We start from the raw sequence: 25,636 nt of genomic DNA, 5'->3' as shown, positions 1-25,636 counted from the left end.
GACTAGGTGATCTAATGTTCCCTTCTGGCCTTAAACTCTCTGAGTATGGCTACACAGCAAAAATCAAACAAACCACGGCTGGGAATCTCAGTGCCTGAGTCAACTAAATATTTTTAGGCCCATACTGTGAGACTGAGGGTACGTCTTCACTTACCGGAGGGTCCGGTGGCAGGCAATCGATGTTCTGGGATCGATTTATCGCGTCTGATTAAGATGCGATAAATCGATCCCGGAAGTGCTCGCCGTCGACGCCGGTACTCCAGCTCGCCGAGAGGAGTACGCGGCATCGACGGGGGAGCCTTCCTGCCGCGTCTGGACCCGCGGTAAGTTCGGACTAAGGTACTTCGAATTCAGCTACGTTATTAACATAGCTGAATTTGCGTACCTTAGTCCGAAGTGGGGGCTTAGTGGGGACCAGGCCTAAGTTAGGTGACCTACACTCTGGGAGATTTGCTGCTGTGGGTTTTTATGTGTGTGTTTGCATGTTTTTTTGCAGTGTAGCTATACCCTCTGAATCGATAAATCCCAATGGGGTAGGTAAATATTATCCTCATGTCACAGATTGGAAAACTAAGGCACAGAGGGTTAGATTCAGATCAGACATAACCAGGCGCAACTCCAGTAGAATCGCACTTACTTATGTCAATGTTCTGAATTGGGCCCTGAGAGGTTACAGGCCTAACCCAACTTCTACTGCAGTCAAAAGGTGTCTTTCCATTGTCTTCAATGGTGCCAGATTGGGCCTAAGTGGACTTGCCCTGATCCTTCAATGTATGCTATGCAAGCAAACCAGACTTGCATGGCACCCCACTGAAGTCAAGAGGGACTAATTGTAACCTGTTGCTGGGTTGCGTCAGTGCTAGGATTAGAATCCAGTTTACATTCTGTCACCACAAATCCGCACTCCCTCCCTGTGTTATTTTTTCAAATGGCTTTACGGTTGAATGTAAAATACATTGGCACAAGACAGTAGTCTTATTATGTAAGCACAGGGCCAAATTCTATCCCCTTTGACGTCAGTGGGAACAGAAAGGGACCCTATTGTCACTATATTCTAAATTTCTGATTATGGTCTTAAGATATCAGAATATTTAAAAACTAGCTAAACATATCAAACAACAAAATAATAACAAACACAACCATGGTATTAGGTATCCTTTGATCCTTCTCTTTCCCTTATCAAAGAAATATTTAAAACTTTTCAAAACTTTATTTTATGCGCTAGAAAATAAAGACCTGTATGTTTAGGATTTTTTAAGAGTTTTATTTGTGTAACTCAATTTAATGTATTTGTGTATAGCAACTTGAATATATAAGTATTTCCAGTAACACTTTGTAGAATTGGATATAGCAACTTACAACAGCTAGCCAGACCAAATGCTGCATGAAAATGAACTGAAGTGAAAGAATATAAAACTCATAAAGAGTGCTAACAGGATTGCTTTTAATTGTATTGTTGTAAACTAACAGTGAAGGGTGGGAGATGGTAGAATAAAAACGAGCCTTTTTTCTTTGGTGGTGTTGGTGAAAAGGATGAAAAAATCGTACCTAAGATCTAGTAGATTACAGAGTAGTTTCGCAAGTGAAATGGTGGAAACCACATACTTGGGGCAATTACAATGAGACTGGGCAAAACAATGGATAATACAGAACTATATTTCGATATCCTGTGTTGGTCTCTGAGTCATGTACTAAATGACCTTGTTTTTTGTGTTTTAAGATTTTTTGCAACAAACTCCTGATCCCATTTATTTTCCTTTCTCCTATAATACCTTTCTCCTACCGGTAAGGGTATTGATCAGTGATGGGCATACCTCAAAGGCCTCAACTGCTCATTTGAATGTTAAAATTAACTTGAATCATAACCTCCACATTTAGAAAGAGGAATTTTTCAACTTTCTGTGGTCAGTGGGAATTATGTGGCTCTCTTTGAAAATCTTCTGGTCCACTTGCTAGATGACAGGAAGTGTAGTCCAGTCACGTTAACTGGTATATAAGAGAATCTAAAAGAGAAAGCAAAAGAAAAGTCAGTTCATCAGTTTACTGTACCATCATTTAAGTTTGATTATGTGATATTTATATAAGAATGTAAATTTTAAAGGCCAGATTATCAGCTGGTGTAAAAGAGAGTAGCCCCATTAATTTCAATGGAGTGATGCCCATTTACATCAGAAGAGGATCTGTTCCAAGTGTTATAGAGATGCTCAACACATTGCACTTGTGCTTAATAGTTTATGAAGCTATCTCTGTAAACAGAAAAATATATAAATAAACTATAATATACCCTTACTATATACTTTGTAGGTGAGGCATCTCCAGGTATCCATAACCTCCTTACTGCTTCCCCCAAATTAAGCTGATGATTTGAATCATGGCCCATTTCCATTTGCTTATTGCTTCTCACCACTCAAATATGCGAGGGTGACACTTTAATTTGTCTGAAAGAGGAGACAAGATGCTTCTTTTAAAGCCAATGCTAATGCCACTAGTGGATAGCAGACAGGTGATATTCTCAAAATGGCCATCAAACTTTGGCCAAGGCTCCAAAGAAACCATGCTAGCATCTTTCTAGAATACAGTTCTGAAACAATCCTTCCTAGAAAGTTGCTCACACTGGTTCCTGAGATGGTACAGCCAACTCCTAACCATGCTATAAAACTGGTGTACAAATGATGCTTTCTGCAGTATTGTATGTGCATTTTCTATACAGTAACATAGTTTCTGAAAAAGTTTCACAGCACAGTGAAGTCCTGCCTGTATGAGACAAAGAAACCATGATAGTACCTTTCTAGCAAGACCTGCATTTATGCACAGTTTCCTAAAGAGGTGCCTCATCCTGCAAGATGCTGAGTGGTCTCACCACCTGTTAAATTCAGTAGGGGCTGAGGATGCTTTGCACAGCAGAGAAAAGGCCTTTGAGATCTAACATGTGATCTTTGTTGTTATGATCTGCTTTGCACTGGCTGCAGGATAATATGGCTTGTGGTTTCTTCCAAATATAGATTTCCTGGCTTACTATATTTAACTATTTAATAAAATGGTACAGAAGCACAATATGGAAGCAAATTAAACAGTTCAATACGTCAGTGACTGGACAGTGGTTTTGGCAAGACTACCTTTGTGCCACAAGGAAACATATGCAACAAAACACATTTTGTAACAAAAAAGTATGTCTACACTGCAGTGTAAACCCAGGATTTGAGCTCAGGCTCAATCCTAACCCCCCTTCCATCTACATGCAAAATATCCTAATTCAGGGCTTGGCTCCCAGCACTCCACAGGGGTGGAAGATCTGAGCCTGAGTCAAGGTGGGACCCAAGGTTCAAGCCCTATTGCTTTGGAGTGTAGACACAGCCCCACTGGACTCATTCTCTGGGAGTGCAGCAAAAGTATCCCACAATCTTATGGGTCAACTTTTTGTCCTTTGGACAGTCGAGATTTCCCACATTGCTCCATGAACAAAGGGCTAAAGCAGTCACAGTTTGGTAGGGCACTAGGAAGTCTGGGATATGGGTGATTGGACTCAGGCCCACATAATGCAGTGTAGACCTAGAGCCCTGGGTTGGGACCTAGAGTTCAACAATTCATAACCTAGAGTTACAAATGAGTGTAGATGCTCAAGGCCTAGATTAACAAGCTCAGAGGCTGCTAACTTGAGTTCTACTAACCCAGGGCTTACACTACAGCGTAGAGATATACCCAAAAGGACCCAATGCTACTTCCACTGACATCAGTGGAAGCAGGATTAGGTCTTTATTGCCTCATGCTCTTGATGTACAGCCTGTCAAAGGATGCTGGCAAAGCGAAGAGTACAAAAACTATAAGTAGCTATAAAATTATGGCTTTTATCTATTGATCCATTGTTTCTAAGACTACTGTACTTAAGAAAATTAAATGACTGAGGGGCTAAGGCCAACATTTTCAAAGTTAATTTTAGGTGTCACACATGAGACATTTTAAGCCTCATTTTGAGGGATGTTGAACACCCACAACTCCTTTTGAAGTCAGTAAGATCTAGACATATTCTAAAAATCAGGCCCTAGGTGCCTCAAGTTGGGCATCCAAATATTAAAGTTAGTAGATATTTTTGGAACTTTGGGTTTGAGTGATTTGCCTAAAGTCACTATAGAAGACCAAAGCAAACAAAAGGGTGACACCCATGGAGTCTTTATCCCAACAAAACTTCCTTTGCCAGAGCTTTCTTCACCAGTCAGCATAGCAACTCCCCACAGTGGTTTACCATACAATCTTATCCCAAATCAAAATGAGACGAGTGCCTGTAAATAAACAAGCCATAAAGAAACAAAAATGAACTGAAAGTATGTGAACATGTTGTCAAGGTTCCCTCCCAACTCTGAACTTTAGGGTACAGACGTGGGGACCCGCATGAAGACCCCCTAAGCTTATTTCTACCAGCTTAGGTTAAAAACTCCCCAAGGCACAAATTCTTTCTTATACCTTGGATTAAGTTAAATTAACGCTGCCACCACCAACTGATTTAAACAAACATTTAGGGAGGGCCACTTGGAGCCCTACCTTCCCCAAATATCCCCCAAAGCCCTTACACCCCTTTTCCTGGGCAGGCTTGAGAATAATCCCCTCACCAATTGGTACAAGTGAACACAGACTCAAACCCTTGGATCTTAAAATGATGAAAAATCAATAAGGTTCTTAAAAGAATAATTTTAATTAAAGAAAAGGTAAAAGAATTACCTTTGTAAAATCGGGATGGTAAGTACTTTACAGAATAACAAAAGACTCAAGAACACAGAGGATCTCCCCTCTAGGCAAAACCTTAAAGTACAAATCCAGGATAAACCTCCCTCCTCCTACAAAGGAAATCACAAGCCAAAATAAAAGTAAGTTAACACATTCCTTCGCTAGTACTTACTAATACTAATGGAGTTAGATTGCTTGCTTTCTTGATCTGTCTCCAGCAAGCACACAGAACAGACAAAACAAAGCCTTTTCCCCCTCCCCAGATTTGAAAGTATCTTGTCCCCTTATTGGTCCTTTTGGTCAGGTGCCAGCTAGGTTACCTGAGCTTCTTAACCCTTTACAGGTAAAATAATTTTGTGCCTCTGGCCAGGAGGGATTTTATAGGACTGTATACAGAAAGGTGGTTACCCTTCCCTTTATATTTATGACACATGTAATTAAAGCCTTTATGATAGCTTGGGTATAATAAAGGTTGCACAGGCAACATTATTTCTTGCATTTCCTAACTTTTGAGTGTTGACTTTGCAATTTTAAACACTCTTTTTAACAGTTTTTTTTTATTTGTTTTTAATGCAGTAGTCTATAGAATACCACGGTGGCAATGATAAGGATTTTCCCCCCTGCGATTTGTGCTAGCTAAACCATCCTATCAATGCTCTAAGGGGAAAAATGCCAGAATTCTGCTGGAAATATCCCTGTTTTATCACAATTCTAGCTATTGTGGTTCTGATCCCAATGCTGGCAGGGCCTCTGCTTGGTCCTCAGTTCCTCTTATGCACTTCTAGTGATGTCAGTGAGGTTGCAAGGGAAGAAATTAGAACAGAATCTGGCCCAAATCAAAGAACTCAGCACGCTGAATGAACATGCACGTACACATACACACCCTTTACATCCTTTGGTTAAAAATCCAAAGATTTGGATACGATTATATGTGCATTTAGTTCTTTTCTCTCTTCTTTTAATGGAAAAAATTTCAAGCTGCTAATTACAAAAAAAGTAATTAAAATGGCAATTTTAGTTCTGAAAGGGATCTTGCCATTTTAAGTATTTTATAATACATGCATGCTGCCAAGCAAAAGGTATTCTGTCGACTACTACTGAAAATATTTCAATGGTAGACTTAATCATAGTTTTCAAAAATATAATTAAAAACATTATCTGGAAAGGATTTTTGCACACTTCATAACACATTCCACATGTTTCTATACAAAGTCTTTGTTCTTTGAGATTAAAATAAAAAAATTGGCAAAGATAGCTTGGATCAGTTAATCTTAGTTAAAGCTCAAGCTGTTACTTACATATAAGTTAATCACATTTATACAATGGTTAACTCAGTTAATAAAAATGAGATACATTACTTGTGGAAATACAACAAAAAGTACTATATATAGTTTTATTTATACCAACCAGTTTCCTAAAATAATAGATCTCATAAAAGTTTGTACATTACTATTTTAAATGGAAAATGTTTTCCCAGACAACAATTAATGGATGTCATTATTCTTTCACACTATTGTAAATCATGAGTGAGTCTACCAAGGCCCATGGAGTTAAAAATCTTGCACCAGCTTGGAGAATGGAAGATAACAGGAAGATGTTATGGACAGAAGAAATAACAGGAGTGTGAAATGTGGTATTTCCTCAAATAAAAAAGGTGGTAGGGAGGGAATAACTATTTAATTGACTAACATCTCAAACAAATTCCATGCCAATGTTTGATTTTGAGATACAACCCCACTGTAGCAGGGTGGTCACCCCACTCCGGTCCAGAGGGGTTAAAAACAGCCCTGGCAGGGGGCTGTGGCTGGGGCAAACAGCTCCCTGGCTGAGTGGGAAGTCAGGCTCAGCTGGTCCTATAAAGGACAGGGCAGCCAGAAGCCCAGACAGTTCTCTCTCTGCTTTAGAGAGAGAAGGGCCTGGCTGCCTGGAGTTGAGAGGTACCTGAGGAAAGCAGGGCTGGAGGAAGGCTAATGGAGCTGGGGAGCTCTGGCCTGGGAACCCTCCAGGCTGCGGGCCTAGAGTAAGGCCAGCTAGGTACTGGGGTTGCAAAGGGACAGCCCTGGGTAGGCAGAGGCAGAAGGTCCAAACCCAAACTTGCCTGTGATGAGTGGCTGATACTGCAGTCTGCCCCTGGGCGTGGGGCTAGATGGCGACTGGCAGTAGCCTTATTCTGAGGTGAGGTGTGGTTAGTGGGGGGGTTCCCCTGGGAGGGGAGACCCAGTGAGTGTGGGTACTGCCAGGGGGCAGCACCCAGAGCAAGGGGCACCGGGGTCCTGGGAGGGACACGGAGGCCAGTGCAGACGACAAGGCAGATCACCGGCCTGCAGAGGGCGCTCCAGAGGCTGGTGAGCTAATTCCCTGGACGACCAGCAGGAGGTGCCGCAGGGGTGAGTCCGACCCCTTACACCCACATTTGCCTAAATGGTGCCTCCAAGCTGTAGAATGTCAATACAACACTTCAATTGTCTTTCAGATCAAATGCTCAGGCAGTGCACACTCCAACCCACTCAACCAATTCACACCTAGAAAATAGAATGTCAATTGTTTTTAAAGGATTAGGCTCTTGCTGTTTACTACATTGCTCTACCCTGATTTCTATACAGTACAATTATCACTAAGATGGATGTACTAGAATATATTTTAAAAGGAAAACTTTGGCTTACATTGTAACATTAAACTATGTGCACAAAGCTAGAGTTGCTTTCCTAGTTTCCTATGTCTAGTAACATTTGACTCAGATTATCAACAGTCAATAGAGTTTATCACCATTCTGCTTGATAGATGGCTATGGAAACTAGTGTACACAGAAACATTCAACTAGTGTCTTTGCTTCCCTCCCCCTCCTCCTCCTCGAAGTTCTTCCAGTCTTAATCACTAAAAATGTACCTGTTAGTGGCTTTACCACAAGACACATGTTAGATATCACAGCCCGAGTCTTCTGTTGCAGTAACGATAAAGATTTGTATAGCAGAAAATGGTAAACATTCTAGTGGAAAATTAATATATATGTGTCAAATATTCTCAAATAGACAAAAAAAACGGACCCCATGCTCTACTGTGCATCTGAGTTCCTCTGGATTCTTTCATCTCTCCACTGTTGAAACCCCATTTACGAGCACTTTCAAGGACAGTTGCAATAACGGGAATCCTAATAGCTGAGTTCAACAGGTGCACCCCTGTTCAAATTGTGCAGGAGCTGATGGAGTTAGGAAACACAGTGGAGGTAAATGATATCTATACAGATACCCCTTGCTGCCTGAATTCCCCCCAAAATCAAAGTGGGTCTTGGGAAATCAGAATGAAGAAGTGGAATCAGAACGTGAATAACGTAGCTGAAGTCGAAGTACCTTAGTTCGAACTTACCGCGGGTCCAGACATGGCAGGCAGGCTCCCCCGTCGACTCCACGTACTCCTCTCGCGGAGCAGGAGTACCGGCGTTGATGGCGAGCACTTCCGGGATCGATCCCAGAAGATCGATTGCTTACCGCTGGACCCGGAGGTAAATATAGACCTACCCTAAGAAGAAATGTCTGTGAATAATAGGTACCGACGTAGAATTGCTTGATTAATCAATTATGCTGTGTTGAAATACTTATCTATATATTTTTCTGTATGCTATTTTTTCATTATGGACAGTAGTTTTGTGAGGTTTAAACAAGATAGAGAAAGTCTTCTGTTTCCAGAGTTTCAATGGGACAGTAAAAATAAAAATAACTAAAATATATTATAAGAGAAACAGACTTTTCATTATGCCATTTTTTCTCTTTTCTTCCATTCGTCTTTTCCCTGTTCCTCCATGTTTGTGTTTTCTTACTGTTTCCTTTCATCGTCACCATTGTTGCTGCTACACTTTGATTCAGTAGTAGTAGAATTTAAAACGAACACCTTGTCTAATGAGAGCATTCATTGTCTGATTTAATTTTTCTTTGTCCTTCTCTGGTGATTGTATGTAGGTGATTCTAGATAGAATTGTTTTTCACAAATTGGTTCATCCCTCTTCTTAATATACACCGCATTTGGCAGCTGTGGTAGAAATAGCTCTTCCAGACGAAGTAGCCTCTTCAGTGTACCAAAAATCTGTTTGATATTAACTGTTGTACCAATCATTCTTTGATGCAGAGTGGGACAGGCCATTCCACTACTAGTCAGAGCTACAACTTGATATTTTGGGACTAGAAAGTAATTTGCTACTAAATGCCAAAAATTGACAAGAGTAAACATAGAGAAGAAAATTCTGCAATATTTTCTGCTTCATTGTGAGAATACCATATGCTTGCAGCTGTATGGAGCAGAATTAAAGTTATGGTTGTAATTTGAGTTCAAGTTAGTGCTTTTGTTTGGAAATTATATTTCCTGGATTTCTAAAATGCTATGTCCCTGCAACCTTAAATCCATCTTAAAGATTTTTGCTTGGCAATTTTATAAAAATAGATAAATATTGATACAGTTCTATAATCCAAAAATCCTATAACAATTTAACAAGTATTAAGCAGTGGTAGCACTAACAGCAGAATATTTTACTATCAGCAAAGGAAATGACCAAGACAGTCAGATTTATAGATATTTTGGCTAAGAGATTTATATAGAAAATAAAATGCAATAAAGTTCTAACAAAACTAAGTTCACTGGCAGACTATCCAGCAGAGGGTAAAAGGAATGAGCAGCAGCAAACAGCCTAATAATGATCACATAAAGTAAATGTCAGATAGAAAAACATAAAGCCCTGCCAACTTAATAATAGGAACATGACATGACTCAAAAGGCCAAAGCTGGACATAGACTATGACAAGTGTATGATCTGCCAGAAAGATGCTGCTGATATTTTGATCAACAGTAAACCTGAAAGAGTGACACATTGGCCTGATGATAGAGCAGTGCACTCAGAACGTGATACAGTTTCCATTTATATATACCAAAGTGGCACAAAAACTGCAAAACATAATGGACCATTAGAAAGCTCCATTTAAAATGCCAGTGGAGTTTCATAGAAAATGGAAATGAAGCCTTAGACAAGTCAAAAACAGTTCTCTAGTTCTCACTGATGTCAATGGGAGTGTAGTGAGGTGCTCACCCCGCTCCTGCCCTGTAGGGCATAAAACAGCCCTGAGAGAGGGCTGCAGTGGGGAAAAGCCAGGCTGATTGGGGGAAGCAGCCACAGGTGGGGCCACGCCCCAATCAGGCCACAGCTGGCCCTATAAGAGTGCTGAGGGCCAGAGGCTAGGAGATAGATGCACTCTCTCTCTTGCTTTTGAGAGGGAAGGACCTGGCTGCCTGGGAGCTGAGCAGGGCTCCTGAGGTGGACCAGTGCTGGGGAAGGGCAGAGGGAGCTGGGGAGCTCCAGCCTAGCAAAGCTGCAGGTTGAGTTAAGGCCCCACAAAGGTACTGGGGCAGCCCAGAGATAGGCAGAGGCAGCTGGTCCAACCCCTCTTGCTGATGATGAGTCGTTTACAGACTGCAGTCTGCCCCAGGGAGCGGGGGCTAGATGATGACTGGCAGTAGCCACTGAGGCAAGGTGGGGATAAGAGGGTTGGGGGTGTCCCTGGGTGGGGAGACCCAGATTGTGGGTTGCTGCAGTGGGCAGAACCCCTGGGCAAAGGGCACCGGGAGGGACATGGGGGGCCAGTGGCAGGCACGACATCAGGCAGCAGAGGGCGGTCTGGAGCTGGAAAAGAGCTAATTCCCAGGACGACCAGCAGAAGGCGCTGGGCTGGTGAGTTGTTGCCCCGCCACAGGGAGGTTTACACAAATAACAGAACTGTTAGTCATCAGTTAAGTCATGTTGAGTGACACTCAATGGGAAAATATGCTTCCATGTAAGACCCCTGCTCTGTCTGCCCTGTGCTGCCCTTCTGCATCCTCTTCTCTGTGTGTTCTATCCTCCTTTTCTATCTTTGAATGTATCCTCTTTTCTTTCTCTGCATTTCCTTACCTGCAGCAACTCGTTTTTTTACCCAGGAGATTCACTCTCACCATCTTCCCCATTCCAACCACTAAAATAATGTGTGATGAAATAGTGATGACATGTAAAGTCTCCCATCTGAGGCTGATCAGAGTGGAGAAGTTCACACCTCAAAGTCATTATTTCAGGCTCTCTGTAGACTCAGGAAGACCTCTCTGCAGCGACTTGCCATTCCTTCATATTTGGAAGGTTAACTTCATAACCAAGAGGGCTAGAAACTTGGGGGAAGGGAGGTTAAACAAAAGTTTAGGGTTTATCTACATGGAGGAGTAATCTACACTATGGGGTGCGGTTTCTAAAGTGCACCAACATATTGTGCATTAATTAGTCCGTAGCGCACATTGCCACACTGTATAGACAAGCCCTTAGAATCTGGATGGCATTTTTCTTGCTCCTTGGGTTTTATTCACCACAACTGAAACTGTTAACTCATAGTACTACTAAATCAGTTTCACCCTCTCTACTTCCGAAAGCACTTGTGGTAAAGCACACAGATTGTCACAGGAAACACAATGTGGTTTACAAAGGAAGTATCAAAAGTAGCACATGAAATGACTAAGTTTAATTGCCAACTGGAAGAGAACAATGCATCAAACAAGATTTGTTGGGCTAAATGTATTGAAATGAATAGCAATAGTCAAGGCACTAGAAATCCACAAGTGTGGGATTTCCTGTTTTGTGTAGTTTCAGGGTATTCCCTTAAGCCTTGGCTACATTCGCCAAGTGTAGTGTAGTCGCGGCGCCAGCACTGCGAGAGAGCTCTTGCAGCGCTGTATGTACTCCACCTCTCCGAGGGGAGTAGCTTGCAGCGCTGCGAGCGAGCATGCAGCGCTGCAGGCTCTGATTACACTGGCGCTTTACAGCGCTGTACTCGCTGCACTCAGGGGGGTGTTTTTTCACACCCCTGAGCACAACAAGTTGCAGCGCTGTACACTGCCAGTGTAGCCAAGGCCATAGACTTCTGATATTGTGGTTTCTGCAGAGTTCACGTTTTCATTTGTGAAACATAGGGGCACCATCAATTTTAAAATCATATTTCTATGTGAAAATTCTGTACCTACTACAGTTACCTAAGATTACAAAAGCTGGGGGTGGGGAAAGCATTAATTTTGTTTCCTATGAATTTACTTTGTATATTTGACTGCACTTTGTGTATAGTTGGTGTCATTGTTTTGTTGATGTTCAGTTGCACTCCTTCTTCATACACTGATATGTGATGATACCACACATGACTGTGATGACGCAACTGTTACAGGGCTTCGGAGAGCTCGGATTCATGCTTTTCCCTAGACCTCCCTCACCCTGGTATCTGAGCATCACTGTGGAATGTGGTGCTTTGAAAATGTGAAGTGCTACATAAACAATAAGTAGTAGCATTATTCCCTTGCCAAATTCTGCACTCATTTACATCCCTGTAACCCCACTGAAATAGTATTTGGTCCATCAATGAAGAAATACATGAAGTTACAAACAGCTAGTCTTAGTGACAAGATTGGTAATATTCTAATTGTCACTGCAATTTTAACATTCTCATGGTGGTCCAGTATTTATGGACATTAGGGGATGAGACAGACTGAGCTGTCAGTCACCAGGAGCCCCTCTAGACCTCACCCCCACCACGCATCATTGAGCCAATATGTCATGCCTCTGAGAGAAAGCGCAGTGAAGACTAAGTGCTGTTAGTGAGGCTCCTTCAGGGACACGCAGCAGGGATTATTCTTCTGATTTTAATTGGGGATTGGTCCTGCTTTGAGCAGGGGGTTGGACTAGACGACCTCCTAAGGTCCCTTCCAACCCTGATATTCTATGTATCAGAGGGGTAGCCGTGTTATTCTGGATCTGTAAAAAGCGACAAAGAGTCCTGTTAGTTTATAAGGTGCCACAGGACTCTCTGATATTCTATGCTTCTCAAATACCTCAAAAAATATAATGCCCTTTGAGAAAATACTGTGTGTAGCCTTTTAGAGCAAAAATGTGAGTGTGGCCGAATTTCCCCACCTCTGGCCAAAGAGGCACCAAGATGGCTGCCAAAGTAGCAGTGGCTCCCTTAAGCCCACCCCTGTCTCCTAGCTGGCAATGACAGCTGGGCCTCTATATAGGCTGGACCACAAGAGGATATTATGTGCCACTGCTCTGGTTCAGACTACTGGAGATAAAATCAGTTGATAGAGTTCTTGGTCCTCCTGTTCAAGAGGAGTTCCTCTTAAACATATCTGGCCCTAATAAAGTGAGGGAGTTCCAGGTAGGAGTTCTACCATTCTATCATTCTGTAGTTCTTTACTATCACCCTTGGAATCTGAGTTTTCTATTCATACTACAACCACCCCAGTGTGTCTGCCAGGCAGCCCTCTATCCATGTGAAGCCCACCTCTAACCACTCAACAGATGATGACGTGTAGCCCATTGAGAAGGTGAGTCAAAGCTTACCCTTTCAGAAATGGGCCAGATAGGCTAAGAAAAAGCCCACTTCTGTGTTTAAGTTGCTAAAAGGAAGCAATCTGGAATCTCATCTGCTTCTAGTCACCCTGAGCTGCAGAAAACCACACCTTGGTCCAGCTCCAGAAAATGAGTCCAATTGCCTTAACTCAAGCACAAAAGACTTCAGCCTGGATAGGATGAGGCTCTGTTCCTGAATGAGAGTTTCCAACTCTCTAAATTGAAGGATTCTATCAAACATAAAAGGTACAGACCTTTCCCCTTCCCCCAAGAGGGACTCAGAAATAAAAATCCAAACACCAACAAATAGCATAAATAAATTTTAAAAAATCCAAAAGGAAATTTAGATCCCATCACTCATCACAAAATGCAGGAACATGCAGGCATTTTTGGCTCCACAGCTGGTTTGAAAATACACAAGGCAAACAGCTCTCGGCTGAGGAAAATTCAGTGGGGAAACATTCATTAGAAAGAAAATGGTTGTGCTTTGAAATATAAGAAGCAAAATAAGCTCTCTCCATAAACATCTAAAATGGAGTTTATTCCATATGCTTACCACAAATCCAGAGGTTCCTTTTATTCCTCTCATCAACAAAAATTTCAGTTTCCATGGGATCCACTATTGTTCAGGTTATCTATCACAGAGCGCATCAAGGTTTTGATAGTTTTGGACAAGATTTCTGACCTTGATAAAGATGAGTCAAAGAAGGAATTTGAAAGAGGCCACAGCCAGCATAATCCCTATGTTTTTGAATCACAGCTTCATAGTAAATTACATAAAAGCAACCTCATACCCACTTAATCCCCATTACACCTACAAGTCCTAACAAATACCAAGGAAGCAAAGTCATCCTATCTTAAGGGAAGCTCACCAAAATTAGAAATCTAAACCACATGGAACAGTTGTTCAGTCCATCTCAACATTCCTGCTTTTTTTTTTTTCCAGGAACATAATGAAGAAACTACTTCTCCCATAGAAACTCAGAGGAACCTGAACTTGCCCTTTATAACATCACGAAGGGAGAATATTAAAACAGATGTTGGTGTAACAAGATGGGGATCCCACCATTTTGATACATGGTTAGGGTCAACACACAAATCTTACTATATCAACAGGAGATTAATCTGCCTTTGCTTGAGTTAATTCCACTAGTCAGTGGCAAATATGTTGGCAAAGTTGGACTATATCAAAACAGTAATGTATTGTGAACCAGCCAGCAGTAGCCAAGAGCTGAGCCTTTTTAAAGAATGCCCCAATGCTGTTCTGTTGGGCAGATGGAAACATAAAACGAATAAAAGTAACCCCCACCAAAGGATCTCAAAACATAAGAGCCAGCTGGCTCAACTAAAATGCGAGAAACTTGAAAGAATGGAGCTTCAATCCAGAGATTTTAAACTGGATGCCTAGAGAGCTGGACCCTATTTTATACTCATAGAAAAAGGATCGACTCTGACCCAACAAATTGAAAATTTAACAGTCTGGTGACTGAAGACAGGTCCTGAAAAAAACCATTCATACTCAGATCATGTAATCAATAGGCTTCTTGCAACTAGAAAGAATTTCTCTTCCAGGGCATATTCTGGGATTTATCTTACATTCAAACACTGGTGAAAAAATGTAAGGTATTGTACAAAACAGGACTTGAATTTGCATTCACCCGTAAACTAAGCCTATATGGGATGTCAAAATGAAAGATCCTAATATGAGACAAACACCAAAAGAGATGCCACACCAAAGGGCTTGGACTTGGTTACTCCTGCCTGATGGGGCTCAGGTGTCCCTTAGGATTCAGCTCAGCTATGATGTGTGGCTCAGGCACCCTCCTGGGCTCCGCTGTCTGTTTGGTGGGGCTGTGGATTGCTGACTATGTGCTTATTTCTGCTTTGCTGGGCACCCTGTAGCTGTTGCTGTGCCTCTGTCTGCTGCCCTCTGTTTCCATCACCTCATCTAGGAAAATTTCAGAACTGAGCACCATCTCCCTAGAAGAGCACAGCTGCATGTTTCACAAGGATAAAGTTGTCCTCAGACTTCCACCCTTTTCTACCAAAAGAATCAATAGTATTCCACAGATCCTAGGAAGTCATCCTACCATCCTTTTGCCCATAATTTAGCAACCTGAAAAAAAAAGCATGGCATGTGTAGAATAACAAGGAGTTAAAGTAATACATAGAAAGAACACAGGCAGGCATACCAAAATCCCAGTTCATGTTTGTAATTGCCATTCTCAGAACAGAGTACATGTAAACTTGGAAGGATTAGATTTTTGTAAGTAAAGTTTGTTATAAAGAAAGAGAAAAAACTGCCCAAGGACACTATTAAAAGATGAATATGAGACAGACTATATTGTGGAAGTAAATCAAAGAGGAGGACAATAACCCTCCACAGTCACATCATATGTTGAGAAGACTAGTGCATTGGCCAAAGAAATATGTAAAGCTTCCACCAGGACCTCTATAATCTCACTCAATGAGACTTTTCAGTTTTGAACTTTCTTCCATTTTGGATGCACTCTTTAGAAAGAAAGTGCTTTAATCGATGACAATGCAGCAGTAAGTGTAAAAAAACAAGCACCCAGCAGCAAAATAAATTCACTTCAAATTCCAACAAACTGTCCAATCTCTTAGTTTTGATGGTTTTTTTTGACTATTCTAAACTTCCTCTTATATGCTCTGCTGTTTATAATCCATAAGTAGTTTCTTCTTTTCCCCATTTGCTTCCCCATACTTCTTTCCCAAGTGTTCCACTCTCCCTCCAGTTCCATGCTCTTCCCCATTTCTCCACAAGATGTGAGTTCCTTAGGAAATCAACAGGAGGCATGGGGGCTAGCAGAGGAGGGGGGGTGGGGTGTAAAAGGCAGCACTGCAGGAATGCATCTTTTCTCCCCAAAAAGTTGAACAGATGAAACCATTAAACTTACTTTTATATCTCCCGCTCTCCTTTATCAAAGTAAGATCTCATAAAAAGTATTAGAGATTTCTTGTCCTATGACTTGATCTCAAACAGGTTAGTTTAGTAAAGTACATTTTTGCTGCCTTTTTTTTTTTTTGCCCTGTTTCCTCTTACCTAATTTTCAGTAAAAATGCAGCTTCACCAGTGCTACTAATGCTGCAAACTCTACGGTAGACAGAGCATGGGCATCAGATGGGGGTACACCTGGACGTGGTGTATGCTAGTTTGCACCATTGGTACCACTAATGCAGATGCACCTTTGGTGAATATCAGACAGGAGGTTTTTTTAGTTGAGAGAAGTTAAAATAGTTATAATTCAGGAATCTCTTGCCTAATTTACTTCAAATTTGGTAGAAAAATTGAACCTCTACTGCAGATCTAACTTATCAATTGTAAAGGGAATACTACTTTATTTAGGGATTTCCCTTTATTTTGGGGCCGATAGCAAAAATTGAGTTAATAATACAAACTCAGTCGAAACCTTAACTCTGGAGTGGGTATCCTACTATATAATATGCCTGTTTCCAAATAAAATGTTTCCTCAATGTTTCTTGTGGCATGAAATATGCTCTTTGAAATCTCACCTAGACAAAGAGTTGAGTTTTCCAAAAGACTGATAAGAAACAAGCAACCTCAGATAAATATAACAAAATAAAAAGGTAATAATTTAGCTTTCATCATCTTTACATACAATCCACTCTCACGTCCTTTGGTTTTGTGATAACAGGCAAAGTTTCAATAGGCGAACTTCAAGCCCCACATTTTATGTTAAAACCAGTTACTCCGGAATATGCAAAGAAAATCATTGCAACTCTCTTGAGCTTGCAATTACTTCATTGACGGTTTAATGAATAATGATCTACTTTCCCTCAATGACTAAATATAGAGGTTAAATTCTGCGCTGATACATTGCTGTAAATCCACTGGCTCGATGCAGCGCAGTTACTCATACGCACGAGGTTAACAGCTGAAACAAGAATCTGGTCCGTAATCCCAACAAGCATGTTTGGGATTCCAGGCAGGTTTGTTGTCTAGTCTGAAAGGTCTGACCGGTAACAAAGATAACGCTAGACACACCGATGCCTGCTGCCTCCTGGGCAAGGCTCATCTCTCCTACTGAGAAAGACCTCAGAGCAACCTCCCCAGTACCGCAATCAGTGCCACAACAAGGCTCTTCTCTCCTCTGCCACCCGTTTGCAGTACAGGTGCCAGGCTCGCCATCTGTCACCCCGTGCAGGGGGAAAGTGGAAACCACTGCCCGGGGAGGTGGCTGATCCGAGCCGTCACCCGCACTGACTGTCTTCCATGCAGGCTGGCCGGGCTGCTCAGGGGTCGCGAGCCGTGCCAGGCAGACCCCACTGGCGAGCGCACGAGGGGACAGGCGCCCCCACCCCCGTGCTTTGCAGGCAGCTGCCACGAGTCGCCACCACCGCCAATCTCCCCGGCTCCCTCCATCAGCACCCTGCCTGCCCCTGCCCCTTCCCCAACGTATCCCTCCGCCGGGGCCGTCGCGCGGCGGAAGGATTCGCGCAGCTGCTCCGCGTTCTTCCCCCACCCCTCCCCCGTCCGCTGTTCTTGCTGCGGCGGCTCGGAGAGACCCGGCCGAGGGGAGGGGGAGCAGCAGCAACAGCGCGGCGGTGGCGGCCCCGCCCCCTCTCCTCTCCCCGTGGCCGGGCGCGCGCTGCTCGCTGCAGGGCTCGGCTGCCGCTTCGCGCGCGCGTGTGAGACCGCCGCCGCCGCCGCCCTCCGCTCCTCCGCCCGACTGCGCCAGGCGAAGACGATGGCCGGCTGGCAGAGCTACGTGGACAACCTGATGTGCGATGGTTGCTGCCAGGAGGCCGCCATTGTCGGCTACTGCGACGCCAAGTACGTCTGGGCCGCGACGGCCGGGGGCATCTTCCAGAGCATCACGGTAAGGGTCGCGGCCCCCGCGCCGGCTGCGAGCCTCCCGCCCGGCCCGGCTCGAGCCCCTACCCGGCGCGCCTGGGGGGTGATGCAGCAAAGAGCCGCCGCCGTGCGCTCCTGGCGCCCGCGGGCAGCGGCCAGTGGGGGTCCCGCCCCCGCCAGCTGTACCCCCTGCAGCCCCCCCCCCGGGCCGTGTGGGGCCCGGCAGCTCCCCAGGGCGCTTTCCCGGGGACCGGCCCCGCTCACCACCCCCGCCCGGGATGCTCGGGCCGCGGCGCCGTGCTGGGAGCTGCCCGCGCGGGCTAAGCCGGAGCCGGCAATGCGGCGGAGGGAGGAGGAGAGAAAGGCCGGGCACGGGAGAGACTTGGCGTAGGGTTCCCTGCGCCCAGGCCTCATTGCTGCGGACAGACTTACGTATCCGGCGTAGGAGGCTTTCGTGAATCCTCGCTGGTGGCTACATGTTTTTCATCTCCAAGATGGCGCACTGCCATTGATTTCCCCCCACCCCCTTCCTTCTCTCTGTCCTTTCCTCCCCGTCTGTCCTCCTCAGAGGTATTAATCATCCCTGTTCCTGCAACACAGCCCCCTTCCCTCCCACGGCTCAGATCTTCCAAGGGAAGGGCCCTGCTCCCATGGGGAAGGGTTTGGAAACCCTTTAAGGATCGGGGGAAGACTTATTTAAATTGGGAGCCCTTTTAGGCCATACCTATATTGGTGGGTGGTGGTGAATTGCATGTTTTGATTATAACCTTGTGTCATGATGCACGGTTTGCTGCAGACTGATGCACCTTCGCCCTGCAAATCCGTCCTGTAGGTCTCTGCCTTCTGCATGGGAATTTGGGGTTACTGCTTTCTCTGAGGAGAGGAGGGCTTGGCTCGTGTTGGATTTCCCCCCCCCCACCCCAATGTGGCTCCTGTGCTTGCCAGTTCTCCTTTTTCTCCTTAGGCCCCGCTTTGCTGGTAGCCTTGGTATGCAAAAGCAGCTCTCCTGCATAAAAGCTTTCTCCCCCCCCCTCCACCGTTAAGTGATCTCATTGCATGGCCACAGCAGCACCCCTTCCTCATCATACCCCTTCATGGGATGTGATCTCAGTGGGGAGTAGCCATACAGGCCACCGCTCCGCTGGGGAAACCAGCCCTGCCATCAGCCCGGCCCTTCCTGAATATGGTTAAATAAGTGGTGCCCTGAGGATTTCCAGCTGCTGACCGGGTCCCCTCCCCCAGGTGTGTTTGTGCCTTGCTAAGATGTGGCTTGGCAGAGTCCCGGTGTGTGATTGGAAATCACAGGGCCTGCTATGACTGTGCAGTTCTGGAGGGCAACGCCTCCCATCTCCTTACTTGCTTTCTTACCGTTAGAAAGCACATTGCTCCTGTCTTGCCTTCACCCCACCCCCACCTTCTCCTCCTCCTCCATCCTGAAAGCAGTGCTGCAGGGAGTGGAAAGGGGCACAGACTTTGTGGGTGAAAGGCGTGGGGGGGTTAATGTAGCCTGATCCCTTTCTAAATGCAATCTGTCTTGGGCTTCTGCTGGGACTAGACAACACGATTTACCTGTGCACAGAGGGGTCACTTTAGCATTGTGATCCCCTCCCCCACTTTTTAGGGTACTGAGAGACCTATGTGTTTGCTGGAGCTATGGCTTTATGTATCTGAGTTTACTGTCTGAGTCATTGAAACTTAGGCATGATATTATGTAACATTCCTTGCCTAGAAAAGGGCAGAGCTGAACATTGTTGTGCATCATCAATTTGGCTACATTTTGCATTAGAAACATAGTTGTTATTTGACCTTTCAGAGACCTGTGGCAGCTGACCTGGGAGGAGTTTGATATCCCACCAATTGCTGTTAAGGCAAATGGGACTGGGAACCCACCTGCATCATTGTTATCTAGACATGGTCCTGAAGGCTTTTTTGGTACCTCATTATCAAGTAGCAAAAGTCTGATTCATTCACTTACTAAAATAAATGGCTCTGTGGTTAGCAAAATGCCTGATGACATCACATTGCCTTCTTCAAAAAGACAATTTACTGGAATTTAACTTCTAGGCCTTATCAGTATTGCAGACTTAATCTATAACTTAATATTTGAAATATCTCAAAACAGCACTTGTGTTCACTGAAAATGGTACTAAATTATTTAAAATATATCTGTGAATAACAAAACACTTGATTCTAAAGTGTCTTGTCTTAGGAGAAGCTTGAGTGTCCCTTTCAAATCTTTTTGCTGGTGACAAGTCTCTTTTGAGTGGAAATTAATCTGTAAACTACTTCATTTAAAGTACATGAAATCCAATGTCTTCTGTGAAAGGTAGTTGTGAGAGCTTGCTATATAACACTGAATTTCTTTTTTAACAGCCCATAGAAATAGATATGATTGTAGGAAAAGACCGAGAGGGTTTCTTCACCAACGGTCTGACTCTTGGTGCAAAGAAGTGCTCTGTGATCAGAGATAGCCTGTATGTTGATAGTGAATGCACAATGGACATCAGGACAAAGAGTCATGGTGGCGAGCCAACATACAATGTTGCTGTAGGCAGAGCTGGTCGAGGTAAGCTGTAACTTTTTTTTTTCCCCCCCAGAAATTTAAACTAGCAAAACAAGAATGCAGCCTTCAAAACTGGGCTCTAATCTTTAAATTACTTATATTAATCTGCATAAAAAGATTTTTTTAAAATTTCCACAATGCAACCTTGGTGTAATTGTGGTCCACCTATTTTCCAGGACTAGATCCGTATCTAGCAGTCCTAGATGAATGACCACAGTTTGGCATTTAACTATTTTTTTCAAATGGTTACTTGTGCCTACAGATTTTAACAAGCTAGTGTAGCCTGTGTATCAGTTGGATTAAATTTAGTCTGTCACTCATTTGCACTAGGTATATTGCAGTTAAAATGTTTGGAATCCAAAGCATAGGGTCATAATGATGGTGGATGTTACTATATCCTATTGAAATCTCTTGTTCAGCATAAACTTGCTCTAAAGTGACTTCTATTAAAATTTCTTCCACAAAGACTTGAATTTCTTGTATGGAACTACCTAGTTTGAATCATAAGTTTTACACTAACTCTTTACAATTTCCTGTTGAAAACCTTGGAAGTCTGATTCTGAGCCAATGAATGAACTCTGTCCAATTGGGTAGCTGCAGGCTATTTATATAAAGCTTGTCTAACTACTTGTGCATTTCATCTAAGCTTCTATAACATACACCCTACTTGCAAGGAGCTAGACTACATTCCAAAAGAAACTTCTCTCAAAACCTTGGGTACAAGCAACATGAGGACATCCAAGATATTATCTAGGCATTCTGTTGTTAGCTGTTGTAGACTGAGTATGTTAGGGACCAAGGTCAATGTATAAACAATATAGAGCTACAGAGACACTGCTGTATTGTGTATTTTTACGTAGGCTATGGAGATGTTACCAGTATTTTAACAATACAGTCAAATGAAACAGGTAAAGATTTCTGTGCTGCTTGGGCTGTGACTGTAACTAATTCTCTTCCTTTCCTTATAAGGAAAATAGTATCCCTATCTAGATAATTGTTTACTATAGTGATTTTGAAGTTTATATTATTTAAGATATGTCCCCTTATGATCTGGTCTTAGTGATGTTCTGCTGTATACCCGCACATAGGCAAAATGTATCTATATTGCAGTGATTCCTGTCTCACCATTCCTAATTCAAAGCACAATTAAAATGAGCCAGTGTTCTTGTGAAGCAAAATTTGTAACATGTAGTTATGCTTGGCATAATTTGATTTTTATTTTTTATAATTTCAGTGTTTACTTTGAAGCATTTTTTCAATTATTGATTTAAATGTTCAGTTGTGTAAAATTATGGGAGGGTCACACAATGGGGGGAGACAGAATTATTTAATGTTAGTAGATTCAAAAAAATAGTACGCCTCTACCCCGATATAACGCAACCCGATATAACACTAATTCGTGTTATAATGCAGTAAAGCAGTGCTCCGGGGTGGGCAGGGCTGCGCACTCTGTCGGATCAAAGCAAGTTCAATATAACGTGGTTTCACCTATAACGTGATAAGATTTTTTGGCTCCTGAGGACAGCGTTATATCGGGGTAGAGGTGTATTATAAATGTTAAAACACAAATTGTCAACATCACATCAAAATATACAAAGAAAATATCCTCATATCAAACTCTTAATTCATTTTCATATAATATTTCTTACTTTGTCTATCTGTAAATTTCATTTATTGATGGAAATAGTCTTTCATTGGCTTGTGTGGATGGTGAAATAGACGTCTACCAACTTTACTTACAAAAATCTAATCCTTCCAAGTTTACATGTACTCTGTTCTAGTGACATCTGCTGGCAGTTAGCATGTAAAGCCTTATGGCATGTAATGTTCTATTGACTATAGTTCTGTAGGAAACTCTTCGCAGTAAAACAACATTTATTTTTGTAGTCAATTTACTGTGGGGGGGAAAGGGGAAACTAGATTTAAAATCAGCTCAAAATTACTTTACTCCATACAAAAAGCTAATTGCACTATAATGGAAGGAGGAACTCAACATTTCATCCAGAACTAAGGGTACATCTACACTACAGCGGGGAGTCGATTTAAGATACGCAAATTCAGCTACGTGAATAGCGTAGCTGAATTCGACGTATTACAGCCGACTTACCCCGTTGTGAGGACGGCGGCAAAATCGACTTCTGCCGCTTTTTGTCGGCGGCGCTTACTACCACCTCCGCTGGTGGAGTTAGAGCGCCGATTCGGGGATCGATTGTCGCGTCCCAACGGGACGCGATAAATCGATCCCCGAGAGGTCGATTTCTACCCGCCGATTCAGGCGGGTAGTATAGACCAGGCCTGAGTTGTTGGTTTACTCTTACAGTAGTGTCATAAACACAGACTTCTGCTTAAAAGTTACTTAAAGTTTACCAATAAACTGCCAAACAAAACATACTTGGTAAAGTTGGAATGTACCCATTACCACTCTGAACTTTAATCTCTAGTCTAAAAATACTAGAATCTCCTATGTGTACTGACATTGCTACCTTTCTCCTTTTTAACATCATTACTTTGTCTACCTTATAAGATGTACCCAGGGTTTCCTGGTCAGAGAGGGCAGACGGTAACATGCACCATGATAAAATTTATCTTTAAAATGGAAGTTACAGCATATGTTCAGGTTTTTTGCAAAGTCTTATGGCTAGCACACAACTTCTCCATCTCTGAAGTCATGGAGGATACTCTCTCCCAACCCTGTCTACATCTATACTTTAGAAACCTCTTGTAAAGCCAGCTTAATATCCAACCATTAAAACTTGAATTTGTGTACTTATTGCAATGTCTGATTAAAACTTGCATTATTTCCTTGTCTAACACACTGCTTTAAAACCTCTTTTTTTTTCTTTTCTCTTTCAGTCTTGGTCTTTGTAATGGGCAAAGAAGGGGTCCATGGAGGCGGATTGAATAAGAAGGCATACTCAATGGCAAAATACTTGAGAGACTCTGGGTTCTAGTTGCTAGGCAGACTGTTAAGTATTAGGGGAAAATTGCTATTAAACTTTCCTGGCAGTGAGCTTTAAACCTTACATTCTGGAAACTTTATTAGCAATGCAGGATGATGGGGTATGAACCTGTGTCTCCTTTGTATCCCTTTGTTGGTGGGGAAAGGTGTTTTTTTCTTTAATTCTGTTCATTTCTGTTTTGTTTCATTGTGTACTCCAGCATTGGTTATAGTTATGGGAAAGGAAGGTGTCCATGGAGGGACACTGAACAAGAAAGCATATGAACTGGCTTTATACCTGAGGAGGTCTGACATCTAAGCAGCCTCTCCCCATCCACCTAGCAACTGTCTTCATCACCAACCAGTTATGTTCACTGTGCTACCAGACTGTAGATGGTAGTTGTTTTATGTTTTGTTTTTTTATTTATCCATTTTTTCTAATATCATGATTCCAGTTACCCTCGTGTTCATTTGTATGTTAACCACTGTATGTAATCAAGTCCCATATCTGGCACCATTTTCTCAGCATAAAAATGATATGCATGATACCTTGAAAAATGTTTTAGGAAGGGAAGAATGCCAAGTCTAGGCTTTGCTTTGTCTTAGCAATTAATACGATATTGACAACTAAAATAATTTAAACACTAAACAAGGTGCCGATTGTACAATCTAATTTGATCAATGTCTCTTCAGCACTTTGAGCAATTACACAGCTCATTTAGTCTTCCTTTTGTAGAGCATGGTTGCGGGGGGGAAGTGCATGCATATCTTTACTTCTCTCCTTGTCCACTCTTTCATCCACATTTTGTTTGCTTCCACCTATTTTTATACAGTGCCTGGTTTGTTTAACCAATTTGCGCTCAAAAGCTATTGTGTTTCATTAGTTTTGTTGTTGCACTTCACTGTAAACTTACAAAACTCTTCATAGTGTCTGAAGCACACACTGCTTAATGGGTGCAACTGCAAAACTATCAAAAGATGTAGATGCGTTTTCTTTGTGATCTTACAACCACTGTCCTGAATAAATACCTAGGGACATTCCATCATTGCAATAGCTCAGGCACTTTTTTTTTTTTTTTTTTGCCAGCTCCAGTTCTGTAGTTGAATTATAAAAAGCTGCCATTATGGACATTAGATATCCCAACATAACCATCTGGAGTGTGTCCGATTTCAGTTTTTCATAGGACCAATTTTTAATTTGCAGCTTGGGGTTTTATATGAAACTACAGGGTCATTGTGGAAAACTGCCATCTTCAGCTATATACTGGTAGCCTGTACTCCAGTCTTTCTGTCAGATCTAACTGATAATGTAAAGAAACATGCTGCTCTAATACCAATGTTTGCGTGAGGGGTGGTAGTTTATAAGCTTAAAATTGTTAAAATGATACCATTTCAAATTTGAAATAGTCATTTGGCCTGCCGCACCCTTGCTGCAGAAATTGTGGAATAAAATGCCTCGTGCACTAGTCATCTAAAATGTGTAACCAAATTGTCCATTCAAGCACGGTACAAACTTGTATGTCCATTTAAAGAGAACTGCAGAACTCTGTATACAAAAGAATAAATGGGAGATGGTATTGGTTGGAATAACTGACTTGGCTGTCTTGTGATTAATTTTTTAATATGTATTCTGTGCCATACTATTGTTTAAAAAAAAAAATGAACTGTTGCTATTGTGAGATGGATTTTAACTGACTATAAGGATTTCTTTTGAATGGCACTACTTTAGGGACATTCTTGTATTTGCTTCTATTATTTGGGCCTTGTGGATAATGTACAGATTTAAACAAATTCTTGTTGCTGATTTGTCCACTTCTTTCCCTGCACTTTTACATCTGGGATACAGTCTAACTCATCTGATTTAATATGCATTTAAAAAAATGCCATAACTATTAAACACCTTGTTTACAGACGAAATAAATTTATTCCAACCAAATAAAATCAGACTCTTGTTACTTTTTTATGCACCAGACTTTTCTGAAGCAATATACTTCATCGTGTAGCTTACTGCACTAACTTTGTGTTTGTGTGTTTCTCAAAATGTAATTCAGCTCTGCAGGGATTGTAAACTTGTGGAACAGCATTACTGTACTGATGTACTAGTCCTTTTGCTGTAAAGATGACTGTTTAGAACACTAAACTGACTTAACCACTTATTGAGCTTACGTCATAGCAAGAGCTCTA

General features: G+C 42.4%; 1 protein-coding gene and 2 long non-coding RNA genes across 4 annotated transcripts in view; 2 read left to right on the top strand and 1 right to left on the bottom strand.

The window, feature by feature from the left end:
• LOC117882346 overlaps positions 1–15,338 on the top strand; it is a 33,593-nt gene extending 18,255 nt beyond the window's left edge. The window contains exon 4 of the long non-coding RNA XR_004646998.1: positions 14,061–15,338. This is a non-coding gene — a long non-coding RNA (uncharacterized LOC117882346). The remainder of the gene's footprint in view (positions 1–14,060) is intronic.
• LOC117882345 lies at positions 1,244–4,985 on the bottom strand. Its single transcript, XR_004646996.1, has 2 exons — positions 4,714–4,985; positions 1,244–2,438 (listed from the first exon to the last, which is right to left on the bottom strand). It is a non-coding gene; the product is annotated as an uncharacterized LOC117882345 (long non-coding RNA).
• A 2,360-nt stretch (positions 15,339–17,698) lies between the features above and the next one.
• Positions 17,699–25,317, top strand: PFN2 (profilin 2). Of its 2 annotated transcripts, none has more exons than XM_034780493.1 (3): positions 17,699–17,976; positions 20,325–20,517; positions 23,674–25,317. In XM_034780493.1, the coding sequence occupies exons 1-3, from the start codon at positions 17,845–17,847 to the stop codon at positions 23,769–23,771; spliced, it is 423 nt and encodes a 140-aa protein (XP_034636384.1). In that variant the 5' UTR covers positions 17,699–17,844; the 3' UTR covers positions 23,772–25,317. The 2 variants fall into 2 exon arrangements, with proteins under 2 accessions (XP_034636384.1, XP_034636383.1); XM_034780492.1 differs by having other exon boundaries at positions 17,708–17,976; positions 23,368–25,317.
• Positions 25,318–25,636: the final 319 nt, after the last annotated feature.

The sequence above is a fragment of the Trachemys scripta genome, chromosome 9 (genome assembly GCF_013100865.1).
Source record: "Trachemys scripta elegans isolate TJP31775 chromosome 9, CAS_Tse_1.0, whole genome shotgun sequence".
NCBI lineage: Eukaryota > Metazoa > Chordata > Testudines > Emydidae > Trachemys > Trachemys scripta.
This window is presented reverse-complemented; position numbering and strand designations above follow the sequence as displayed.